This window comes from Psittacula echo (assembly GCF_963264785.1).
Source record: "Psittacula echo genome assembly, chromosome: 2".
NCBI classification, from domain to species: Eukaryota; Metazoa; Chordata; class Aves; order Psittaciformes; family Psittacidae; genus Psittacula; species Psittacula echo.
This window is the reverse complement of record NC_137737.1, coordinates 109,791,930-109,804,973: the sequence shown is the minus strand read 5'-3', so window position 1 is coordinate 109,804,973 and position 13,044 is coordinate 109,791,930. Positions and strand designations below refer to the sequence as shown.

Here is a 13,044-nt window from a genome sequence, read left to right as displayed (position 1 = left end):
GGGAATAAAAAGAAAAGCCTAACACCGACAGGCACAGAGACTATTAAAAGTCCCTGACAGAGTTCATCCTAAAGTTTCGGTTCAATTTTGACTGTCATAAAAAAGTATTTTAAATAACACTCTACAAGCCTGAAATTCTGTGCTCATAAAAGCAAAAGTGAATGCTATAAATAATGCCAGATGCCCTGAACTGAGTCCATGACTGAGTTCATTCTTGATCACATGCTGCTGTACAGAAATTTTTCATATCTTATGTTCTCTTCAGTAAATTCTGAAACTATGAGTTCATTTCACCACTCCTGCATACAGTCTTGTTGTTCAGTAAAAGTATTACAGTCATTTGAACCACTGTCTTTCAGTCCACCATACAGGAAACACACCAGCAACATTCACCATTTTTAACTACTTCTCCTTCAGACATCATCCCTGTAGCCATTGCTCTTCCAAAATGCCATAAAGACACACCCTCTTCTGGCAATGGATATTTCCTTTAAGCAATAAAAGACAAATTAAAAAGGATACAAGTCCGTGGCTGATCAAGAACACTCATCCGTACAGCCTGCGGCAGGAAGGATGCTGAAATGTAGGACGTGTCTGAAAGAATCGGAGGAAATGGTGTCACCAGGAGGTTTTGCTCTCAGGTGGGAAAAAGGAAATTCAAGACTGAGCTAGACTCATCTATCTCACAGATGCTGAAATCTCTGAGATGTTCTAGAATCTAAATATTTTCAATATTTATAAATACTTAACTAAAGGATATAAAGGTGCAGAATGTAAATGTCAGCGGTAAGTTTAAAAATATATTTAAATATGCCTCACTGTCTACGAACTGCAATTAACTCCGTGGCTATTGCTCATTAGGAGGCATTTATTGAAACCTACCTATTAATCTCTCCCAGTACTGAAAAGAAACAATCAATAAGGAATATTGATTAGGAATAATGATAGGCTGAGAAAGTTGGGGCTGTTCAGCCTGGAGAATAGAAGGCTGCATGGAGACCTCATAGCAGCCTTCCAGTATCTGAAGGGGGCCTATAGGGATAATGGGGAGGGACTCTTCGTCAGGAACTGTAGTGACAGGACAAGGGGTAATGGGTTCAAACTTAAACAGGGGAAGTTTAGATTGGATATAAGGAAGAAATTCTTTACTGTGAGGGTGGTGAGGCACTGGAACGGATTGCCCCAGGAAGTTGTGAATGCTCCAATGCTCCATCCCTGGCAGTGTTCAAGGCCGGGTTGGATGAGGCCTTGGGTGACATGGTTTAGTGTGAGGTGTCCCTGCCCGTGGCAGGGTGGTTGGAACTAGATGATCTTAAGGTCCTTTCCAACCCTAACTATTCTATGATTCTATAAGGCCATTGTCTGCAGAAAACACTTCTGTACTTCCCCATTCTCCATGGAATGTCCAAGACATGGAATGCCTTTAACCCAGCATGTCTCAAAAAATAGAATATTTGGTTTTGTTTAATTAAACTATTGATTTTTGCCTGAGATTTTTGAGAGAAGGTGGCAGAATGAGGCACACAATAACCACAGGTGTTATCCAGCAGAGGTCTGATTGAAACAAATCTTGGGTGCTTAATGTCTAGTTGAGATGGACTGTTAACTCCATCAAACTTAGTGCTGATGAAGTACTTACCTACTTCAAGGATGTGGGCCTTGGCTCATTTAGATTGCCTAACTGATCAAACCAGAGCACTGTTATCACCAGTTTATTTAATTGCAGCCCTGGGAAATTCAATACAAATGATAGTTTCCTCTGCATTTCACATTATGACACAACAAGATATCATTTGTCACAATACAATAGTGGAGTTTACAAGTGTGCTGAGAAACTGGCAGTATATCATTTGTTGCCTGAGTCTGATTTGTCTATGAACTCTTTTGAGTAGAAGCTATGTGTTCCTTTTCATGAATTAGATTGTGATAGCCTTACTATTTATATAGGAAATCCTGCTCCTCTGGTAGGTCTTTTCACATGAAAGTTCCTCATCCTGTATTTGTAGGAGGTTTTCAATGTCCTTCCACACAAAAGCACCTTTGGGACTGAGTAGGTGAGAAAAGTGCCTTGGGGAAGGGTGAAAACAGTGATCTGTTAGAAGGGACTCTTCCCTCCCCACAGTTTTGTATTTTTCATGAGCAATCTCGCTAGCTGCAGGCCTAGAGCTGTCATTTCACTTTGTTCACCAGCAGCTGCAGTCATACATTGTGAGTTGTAGTGTTTGAGATTAAGGACAGCCACATATCATCATCTTCTTCTAGTGAAAATACAAGATCGGAAAAGGCAGTTGAAAAAAGAGAATTTGGGTTTGTTCTTGTCTTTTGTTCGTGTTTGTGCACCTTCAAGCTGCTTAAGTAACCTTAATGAGAATTTACGGGACAAGTAATGAGCAGTACATTCTACCAGGGAAAAACCAGGGAGAAACTAGAGAAATTTGCTCAGTGTCCAGATGGCTGAACTAGAAAAATGAATCAGCCTATATAAATCCTCTTCTAAAAACATGATGTGACTGCAGAGGGGCATGAGGTATTTGCAGCCATGCTCTTCGCCTCATGAGGTCTTACTTAAAATATTCTTGTCCATTTTGTGTTTGATCAGCTCACTTTGAAACACGAAATTTCTTTAAGAACCCTAAATCTTCTTTAGAGTGTGCAAGGTGAGCAGAAGTTAAATTTAACCTGGCTTCTGAATGCAAAATAGGTAAGAATCAGAAGAAATGAGCAGAAGGCTTCCTTAAAGCCAGAAGTCTCTTTTTTATTTTTTGATTGGGAAATAATTAGGCCAGGAGTTATTTTTTCCAAGGCAGCAAGAACGATGTTACGAATACAATATTAGGTCTTATCAACACTGACAATTTCCGCCTCCTGTTTTCAGGAAGAGCTTCTTCTTTTAAGTGGACTTGCTGCATTTTTAATCAATTCTTTGAAATAACCCATCATCTATTATGCCTAAACTGAGATTATAATGTCTGGACCTGTTGTGGTTAAACTCAGGTAACTCTTTTGCTCAGTTCAAGCACCAAGAACTTCAGCAAGAGGCTGGATAAAGTGATGAAAAAAGAATATAAGCTCCGGAACCACGTAATTTTCTATCAGGAGCAATGTAACTGAAAATCTGTTGACAACTTTGTCCCAAACCCTGTAAAGTCATGTGCCACTCCCTTTCTCTCCTTTCCAGCTCATCTCTAAAAAATCTGGAAGCTGAAATCTGACACATTCAATCAGAAATAGGCACATTAAGAAGGGCAGCACACACCATAGAACTCTGGAAGCTGCTGTGTTCTAAAGGGAAAGACCATGCAATAATTAGTGCCCTCAGGTTTATTCTTAATCCTGAATTATTGCATCAGAGGTGAGATATCAAAACCAATATGACAATTCAATTTCATAATAGGCATGAAAGAAACTCTTTACAGCAAAGGTAAACAATGTACACCGTTTCAGACTCAGTCTTTTAAGTATGTTTCAACAACTGCCTGCAGGTTTTTTGAAGGGTCTGTGCACAGGTAGCAGATGCAGCTTTGAACCAACTTTGTGCTACTACTGCCTCTGCAGGTTAGAGCAGCACTAGCTATGGGAAGAACAAAAGAGCATTATGCGTCTTCTCTGTTGAAGTCATTTGACAATTCCACCAAATCAAAGACAAGCATACACAGAAAAAAACTCTTCCCCATACCTACTCCACCCTTCCACCCTCAACCCATCTGCCAGGAAATGCAGTGTTGTCTGATCTTCTTTCCAGTATTCCAACTTCTTTCACCTTTGCTCATGTGTCAGCCGGCCTCAGGCTCTTCACCGAAAGACTCTGCAGAGCAGTAAAATGTTTTGTTCTGATTATCATCCTAAACTCTGATACCTTCTTTCTGCACAGGCTCTACACTTGCTGTGCTCTGAAGTCCATGATAACTCTGTGTAACAGTATGGCATCCAGTCCTGTCACATTATATAGTCAGCAACATGTCAGAGTGTTCATCTTTCCTGTGGAAGCAGTGTAGACCTTAATCACTATTCCTTTATTGTCATGACCATTCAGTACAAAGTAGATAGGATATTCCACAAGTGTGGCACACTTAAGGTTTATGACGCTCCAACACTCAGGAAGATCATTCCTTCTGGTGGGGAATAATGTACATTGATCTCCGCTGTCCTGCCTTGAAGCCTTGAGCAGATTGTAAGAGTGCACTCAGATAAGTGTTCCCAGGGACTAGCCTTTGTTTATTTTGTTCTCTAGCCAAAACCATAGCTATGACAATAAAGAGCATCAGTTTCAATACAAACACTTCATGCGTGCCACAACTGAGCAATGTTTGGGCTGTTTGTAATACAATGATTTGTTTTTCTGTTTAAGTAAGTAAACTTAGCACAAACATTTTCCTTCAAAAGAAAGGAAATAAGGAAAGGCTGGAGTTGCCAGGTTGCTCACCCATGCACTGAAAGATCCCTGAGCCTGTTTCACAGAGCTCTTATGACACCACACCGTAAGTGCCTAGATAGGCAAATATGGTACTTCAGCTAGGTGAATATGTGGCCTGAGCACCGGTCAGAAACACATGGACTCTGCATACTCCATAACTGCTAGTGTGGATCTCTTTTGTGGAATTAACAGAATCTTTATAATTATGGCCCTCCAAAGTGGCTTTCCAGTAAAAAGAAAACCAAAATCTTCTGCTCCCCTTTCTCTCCTTTGCTTATTTACTCACTCACTCCTCAAAAGGACTTTTATTTTTTCTTTAACTGTTTATAAATAGTAATTTTATTAACTTGTTATTTGCTTATAATTTGGACATTAATTTTCATTAAACGTTCACAGCTAAATATGTGTCTGGCTGCCTTCAGTGAGGTGATTACACATAAAATAAAAAATCAAAATCAAAACCTGGCTTTTGCAGTGGGGAATTGTTTTTGAAAAGATACTGCAAAAAAAAGCTCATGATCTGATTTGGAGGGGAGAAGTTGGAGGACGCCAGTCCTAGGTTTGAATTAGAAATGCTAACATTAATGCAAAGATTCCTAGGTAGTGACATATACATAAGTGGGACAGAGCTGTATCATGTCTCTGAAAAACAGTAACAGAGGAGGTTGAACTCCTCTTTCCCCACGGAGTGCTTTTCCTGGGATATCCAAACCAGTATGCGTCATACACCTCAGTTCAAGCCTTCCTCTGTTAGCTTGGAGTTTCCTACAGCTTCCTTTCAAACTTTTCTTTGTTACCAGTTTCATCTTTCCAGAGGGAAACTGTGACCTGCTTTGACCCACGGACAGAGTTAATACAGTGCCAAATGTAAGCCAGACTATGCACTGGCTGTAGGCTGGCTTCTCACATGTGATGTCAGGGTTAGAAGCACCTGAAAGATCTTCTGTGCCATAGACAATATTTCTGGACAAGAGGGCATTTTTTATTACAGAGAAGTGTCAAGAGAGTACAAACACCTTTCTAAATCCACTCACCTCAGGTTATTTTGGCATTTTTTTGAGGAGGTGACCTTGGAGGAAAAGAACCCAGAATTCAAAAAGCAATTTACTGCTGAAATCTGAGCTGCTACATAAGAGGGGTAAACCGCAGGGAGAACACCATTTCCTCTCCAGGCACCACACCATTAAAGACACATTTCTCTTTTGCAGTTCTGCAGTAAATACTCTGATAATAGTATTTCTATTTATTCTGCCTGCCTGTTCTGTGCACCTTTCTCTGGCTGAACCTTGCACGTAGCCCTAGTTGTTTCCCTATCATTATCCTTGTAATGAAGTATGAAAGTGCAGTTGATCTTGGTGCTGAAAATACAGCCAGACTGCTTAGTAAAGAAACAAAACTTTAAAACATTTTAAAAGGATTTATGGACTCACATCTGTGATCTCTGTCTCCCAAGGATGTGTGTACTGACCTCACCAGTCATTGAAGCCCTCCTCAGTGGAGACTACATGCTCCATTTGGAGGGAGGGGTGGAGAGATGCTTTCCATGCACTGTAAGCATCATCTGTCCTGGGATTTCTGTGAATTTTAGAAATGAGAGGATATAGCACAGAAAAGGCAAGTGTGAGCATCGCTGTCTCCTTGAGAGCATGATTACCTTCATACTTACACTCTGAAATAAAACCCGTTACACCCATAGAAAAAATGCAGCCATGAGCAGAGCTTGGACCGTACATTGTGTGCACCTGAGCTGAAGATTCTCGCAGCATAGCCCTGGTTCTGTACTGGTTGTTGTTGAATCAGCTGATATCATAAGCCCAGTGTGAATATCAGAGGAGCTGAGATCAGCCCTATGCATCTGCCCAAATTAATTCATTTCTATTCAGCTCAATACTTCTCAGCACAACTCATCCTCTGCTGTTACTCCTTACTGAGCCACTACACAGCCACACATAAAACTTCACTCCCTCCAGCAGTGCTTGCATTCTCACAGTTCCCACAGAGCTCTGGTTTCAGCAAGGAGAAGCAAATGGCCCTGGAGGACTTTGTTTTTCATGGGTATGGTTTATTCTAATTTAAACAAACTCAACAATACGCTGTGCTTTGCAGTGGAAGGTGTCTCACACACCCTTTTAAAGAAATGGCAGCGAATACTTCCAAAATCCTTTTTCATAATATTTACAAAGGAGTTGATCCAGACGGTAAAGGCACAACTCCTGTATGTCAGAAATCACGAGAGAGACTTTCTCACACAGCTCTTGAGTGAACAAACGTGCACAGAGTCCTGAAGTTCCAGGCAACTCGTGACTCATTATCGGCCATATCCATGGGGCAAGCAAAGGCTGTAAACACTCTCCTTCAAATAGAACCCCATGTTATGTGTGAACATTGAGTCTATGACTCACAGGTGAGAAGGGTGCCCTCATGGCAAATCAGGTAACATCTGCTTTATTTCCCTTCATCACAATATAAGGTCAATGTTTTGCGTATGGAAACAGAGTTGCTTCATGCTCATTTTGTTTAAATCTGCCTATTAATTTTTGTACTATGCAGTCATTCTCAAGCCGGGCATGACTTCAGTCTTTCATTAATGACTTTCCCTTTGTGGGACAACATACAGCTCTTGCATATAGCTCATCACTTTTGGAAAAAGACCAACTTCATGAGTTCCTTGACTGGATGAGGACGAGAAAAAGGAAGAGCGAGCCTTCTTTGTTGTTTTTTAGGGATTAGACTTGCTTTCTTCAGGCTGGATAAACTCCAAATCATTTCTGCTGGCACTACTAATGACGCCTGGCTGACACGCTCTTGCAGATGTAAACAGTGGCACAGCAAATTGTTTAACCTTTGCCTGAAGCATAATTTCCTAGACAGCGAGGTGCTAACCTCTCCAAAGCAGCTTCAGAGAGTTAGGAAGGTGCCATTTTTCCAGCTGAAACTGGGCAGATTGAAGTAACAAACTCATATTTTCCCATCGCTACTTATCCCCAGCGAAGTGTTTCTACACATATGTAATGGGACACATGTCTCTTGGGGGCAGAAAGCTTTAGTGTATGTTTCCAGTGAAACAATTACTATAAAGTAGTCCAAAAGCATGATTTTGACACCACCATTTAAACTTTGATTCCCTGTCAGACCTGGAGGTGAGCGAGGCCACTGGGCGAGACCAGCTGTAAGCCCGGCAATGAAACCTGCCTGTTCATCAGGTCAGGGCAGCGGAGAGGTTCAGGTTCAGCTAAGGCAGGGTGCTGCTGACAGAATGGTTTGGGTTGGAAGGGACCTTAAGGATTATCCAGTTTCAACCCCCCTGCCACAGGCAGGGACATCTTCCGCTAGACCAGGCTGCTCAAAGAACCATCCAACTTGGCCTTGAACACTGCCAGGAATGGGGCAGCCACAGCTTCTCTGGGCAACCTGTGCCAGTGCCTCAAGGTCCTCACAGTGAGGATTTTTTTCCTAATATCTAATCTAAACCTACCCTCTGTCAATTTAAAGCCATTCCTCTTTGCCTGACTCCAAATCACCATCTTCAAAAGAGCTGGAGCTGAGGAGGGTGGAGGGGCTTTCCTGTGATCCAGACCGTGGTGGGACTGACTGCAGACAGGCTCACATGGGCAGGTCACTCAATTAAGGTGCTCAAGTTAGATTTGAACACCCAAATGAATCTGAATGCCCATTGCTCTCTCTGCCCAGTGAACGCTCTCTGTAGGAATAATGGCTTACAGCACAAGGCTTGCAGAGATGGCCATCAGCAGCTCTCCAAGTCTGAACGGTTGGGATGTGCCATGGGACCAGACAAGGGAATGCTGACCATGTCAATGTATGGTGGCAAGCTCACCTAAACCTCCTCACATGCACTAAGAGTCCAACATCACTTGAAGGTGAACCCTGTGCCCCATTTGCCCACGGTTTGTGGGCTGCCCTGTGCCCAGGACCCCGGGGGAAGGGCACAGCACCCTGCCTGTCCCGTTCTCAGCTTGCCAGCGGGAAAACCAGGCTCGGGGGCAGTTGCCGGCCAGCTCGGTCAGCGGGCGGGGAGCGGGGTCTGCCCCCGGGTACCACTCTCATGGCGGTCAGACGCCATGTGGTGCCGGCGGCTGTCCCTCCGCCTGCGCGCAGCGTCGCTCCTCCTCGGCCGGGGGACTACAGCGGGGCCGGGGCTTGGGCCGGGTGGCTCGGGGTGGAGGGCAGCGGTGCCTCGGCCGGAGGGGGTGCGGAGCCGCCGTGGAGGGCGGAAACGGGGTGGGGGGATTTGCGTCAGTGAGGGAGCTGGGAGCGGGCGAGGGCGGGCGGGACGGACAGCTGGAGGGACAGACGGACCGAGGCAGCCAGCGGACAGGCACCCACCGACCCCGCTCGCCCGCCGCCACTGCCTATCGCCCCATGGAGCTGTGCCCGGGGCCGGCGGTGCCCTCGGGGTGGGCGCTACCGCTCCTCCTCGCCCTGGGCGCCGGGCTCAGCCACGCCACGCCGCACCTGCGGTACACCCGGCCGGGCTCCCGCAGCAAGTGAGTACCGCCCGCCCCGGGGGGGGGTGCTGCGGGAGCCTCTGCCGGCGGCGGGGCGAGCCGAGGCGGGCTGGGGCAGCCGGGGTGCCGCGGCGGGCGGGCTGGGGCGGCGTGTGATTGCCCTCACGCCGCCGCCCGACCCTGACGGCCGTTGTCTTTTCGCCCCAGGAACTGGTGCGCCTACATAGTGAACAAGAACGTGAGCTGCTCGGTGCTGGACGGGACGGAAAGCTACGTCCAGGCCCAGTACAAGTGTGCCTGGAACCAGTTCCCCTGCCAGCCCACTCTGGTGTAAGTAGCCGAGAAGGCGACCTCGGGCGGGAAGGCGCTTGGCCATCCGCTGCCAAGCCCCGGCGTGGAAGCGACCGCTGTCGCTGCGCTTGGACTGTTCCCGGCACCCCAAAAAGCGCCCGACCGAGGAGGGAGGGCACGTACCACCTCCTGATCCCAGCACGCCCCAAACAAAGCGCTGGGTTTTATTGTGAACATAAGGCTGCCGGAGCTAATTAGAGCCAGATTGAGCGCGTTGTTGGTCCGCACAGGCAGTGCGCTGAGCGCAGCCTAAGGGGAGCAACGCTGTCACAGCACTGTGCTGCGCGCCATGGTGGGGCTTGCAGGGTGGTGGTAAGCGCGCAAGCCGCCTTCCCTAGGCGATGGGAGCGGCAGCACCTGCTGTGGGCACACCTATGCACCCTGCTCCAGGTTTGGTAGGGTACGGCGGCGCTCAAACCGGGTTTTATAGTTGCTCTGTGTTGCTGGATCGGTGCTTAACAGCGAGGGAGAGCCAGGGATGCGAGCCAGCACATTTACAATCTGTGTATCCCTGTCAGTTGTCCAGCAAGGAGAGCAGCCAGCGCAGAGATTTTTACAGGGGGTTATACAAAGTTACTGGTTTGATTTTAAGCTTCATGCTGTTGAGTGTGAGAGAGTCCATAGAGTGACCACTTAGTGTGCTCTGTGAGCCCTGCAGGTACAGCAGGAGTCAGGGAATGGCTGTATCTTGCTGTATCTTAAGACTAACCTCAGGCGAATCCCCTTTCCTCATTTTCCCACTTGAAGAACAGTAATATTTACATGCTTCTGTTTGAAAGCTGTAGGTGATAAGCACTATCCGAAACCATTTCGCTTCCCTCAGAATTCATTGGAAGGACACCTGTAGGTTTTTGTGGGATTAGGCCTAGAGTTGGGCTGAGATGGTGGTGAGGAATCTTTTACAACAAAGAATAACTAGTTTTTGTTTTGACATGAAATGGTGAGGATGAGACTGATACTACTAGGTCCTGGGTGCTACTGAAACAAGACTGCAGACATCAGTGACACTGGGGCCTGTGACAATAGGTGTCAGGCACCTGGCATTCAAGTGCGCTGCTTTCTGTTTGTTTGGGTTGTTATTTTTGTTAAAAACGCAACTTTTTCTCTATTGAAATATATAAACACTGGAATTTGAGGGAAATAACAAAGGCAGCAGACAGCTGAGTAACACGGTCTTGTGTAATTTCCCTTGTTTCTCTTTGGAGTGTTGAGCTGGCCATTTTGGACTTCTGACTGAGCTTACGGGCTGTGTAATGGGGTGTGCCCTCTGTTGTGCGGAGTCTCACGGAGGAGTGAGGAGTGGTTGAAACTGAGCTCTTTGAACACATAAATCACCAAGCATTAAGATAAGGAATCTCAGAGGCAGTAAATTAGGATTTTCTTGGACTATCTGCTAGTAGATAATGAAGAAAGTGCAAAGGCATTGCTTCTAGCCCAGGAAATGCCTGATCCGAGAACTGCTTGAGCGGGTGAGATCTTTGACAAGACCCAGATGGGGAAGCCCAGCTTCAGCAGGGGGCTGGACTGCATGACCTCCAGAAGTCCCATCCCTTCCAGATGACTCTGTGGTTCTGTGAAATGGCATTGTCTGTCCTTGGTTTCTAAACATCTGGAGTTGGCCGCTGTCAGAGGGAGAATATGGAGCTGAACAGACATTTGGTCTCGCCTGCTGTGGCCAATCTCATGGGGTTTTTTTGTTCTTTTGAGAATGGAATTAGATATTTATCATAAGGCTTTGTTTCCTCAGTTTGACTTTCTTTGAACATAGCTGTTACTTCTTTCTTCATAGCCGTAATGGCAATTGTAAAATCATTCCTTGTTCTTCACATAAAATATTGTAAGTACCTACCACAGCACCAGCTGATTAATACTGAAAGCAGCTGGAGTATTAAAATCTTTACATTTTATTGTGCTCAAAACTCTCTGTGTATAGGCTGTGACTTGTATTTTTCTATCTGTTGCTGGTATGTAACTTTTCTTAGTAGCAGATCAGGAAAGGAGCTAATCCAAAGCATTTGAAATACGCTGTTCAAATCCTGCAGACCCCCAGCTTTGGTCCTGTGAAAAGTATTTAATTCAGTAGGAATAGTGATCTGAGTAACAAAATGTGCTTATATGTACTTATTAGCTAATGTTGACAAAAATAGGACAGGAAAGAGATACAAAGGCAACAAAGAAGTAAGTGTGAGGACTCTGAAATTATTCTCTTTTTCCTTTATGCACTTACATAGACAAGTTAAAAATGAACTAAAGAGTAGATATTCATCAGAATAAACTGCTGTCCCTGTGTAGTCTTCTTTTGATACCCATGGTTCATCTAAGAGCTCATTCTGCTGCACACAGTGGAGACAGTGAGATCCAAATCAAACAAAGAGCTTGTTAACTGTATCAGAGATGTATTGGTTTTATTAGTACTTAAGTACTACTAGGGCTTTTTTTTATCAGTCAGTGGATTTATTGTTGATCTGATATATTTGAAGACTCAGTTTAAAGAGCCCTTCTGATGTTTAGGTTCAGTCTAGGTTATGCATGACAAATTACTTAAATTAAAAAGCTCACTGCATTTTATATGGGAGCATTTTGCTGCCTTAAACATAGAGTTGTACTCTTGACTTCCACATGTTCTTCACATACAAGGGAGTGTATATTGCAGATATGGATTATAGTCAGCACTGATTTTATTGTTTTTAGAAATAGAAACCTCTGGTGATCAAGCCTAAAAATCATATGCGTGCATGAACCCTTTTTACCTACCCTTAGGGGCCATTAAAATATCATTTGTCTGAAATAAAGCTCCACTGTTGGAATGACTGCACTTCTAGGAGCGTTAACCGTAATTTCAGTTTGGCTACAGGGTATATTTCCTGAAATGTTAAGTTGAAATTCAGGAAATTATTACACTTCATTGTTTAGCTGGTTTATAAGTATGTGGGCTAGATTGTGCATTTCCTTGCTGAAAAGTTAGTGAATGCTTTGGCTGATTAAGGTGTCAAGGATAAATGTGAGTTGAAGTGTGGCTGCTTAAGAGATAGGAAGAGAGGGAGTAGAAAGAAAAAGCAGAAAGGCCCTTTGAAGTATGTTCCCTTTGAAGTGTGGGGGGCTCCTGATTTATTTTTCTTAAAGCTGTGAGTAGAAAAGGAGGGAGGAGCTTTTATTAGTGAGTTATTGGACTGAAGGTTACTTACACAAAAATATTGGGGTTTTTGCCACTAAAAAGAACCTGTATGTTTTGAAATTTGAAAGATTGCTTCATAAATAGGTGATCCCTGCCCACTTCTTTTGCTGTGAATTTCCTTTCTTAGTCGTCTTATGGATGGTTTACTAACTTAATTAGCATTATTAGCAATTTGTAACTAATAGTGCTGTCTGATGTTAAAGTAAAATGTATCGCTCTTCTGGCTAGATTCTACACACTCTTTAGGGTTGTGGCTTCTCTTGGACATCCTCTGGTCAATGCTTCAGTGCAGGGTGTTGTTATACCAGTTGCTTGTTTTGCCTCTAATTCTGTAGAGTATGTTGGGACACGTGGCTGTACCGTAGGTGCTCCAGTTTATGGCCCAGCATTTTTGGGCAAAGCCGCTTTCACTAGTAAGGTTTTGATTGTAAAGTTTAACGTGCATTGAAGTGGATGAAGCAGAGGGATATTTTCTGGGTTTCCATCTTTGCTGCAGAACTGCAAATGGGGCTTCCCTGTATGAGGCAGTAAATCAAATAGAAAAATATTTAGACTGGGAGGAATCTCTGGAGGTCATGTAATCCCCCTGTAGCCCCCAGCTAGCAATGGAGCCAGCTTCAAAGTTAGATGAGGTTGCT

At 44.5% G+C, this 13,044-nt stretch overlaps 1 protein-coding gene across 1 annotated transcript in view; it reads left to right on the top strand.

The window, feature by feature from the left end:
• Positions 1-8,794: 8,794 nt before the first annotated feature.
• Positions 8,795-13,044, top strand: part of EMILIN2 (elastin microfibril interfacer 2) — a gene marked incomplete at both ends in the record, with an annotated part of 37,222 nt that continues 32,972 nt past the window's right edge. Inside the window, 2 exons of the mRNA XM_080610247.1 lie at positions 8,795-8,919; positions 9,088-9,210. Of these exons, the coding sequence (XP_080466373.1) occupies positions 8,795-8,919; positions 9,088-9,210 (248 nt within the window). The remainder of the gene's footprint in view (positions 8,920-9,087; positions 9,211-13,044) is intronic.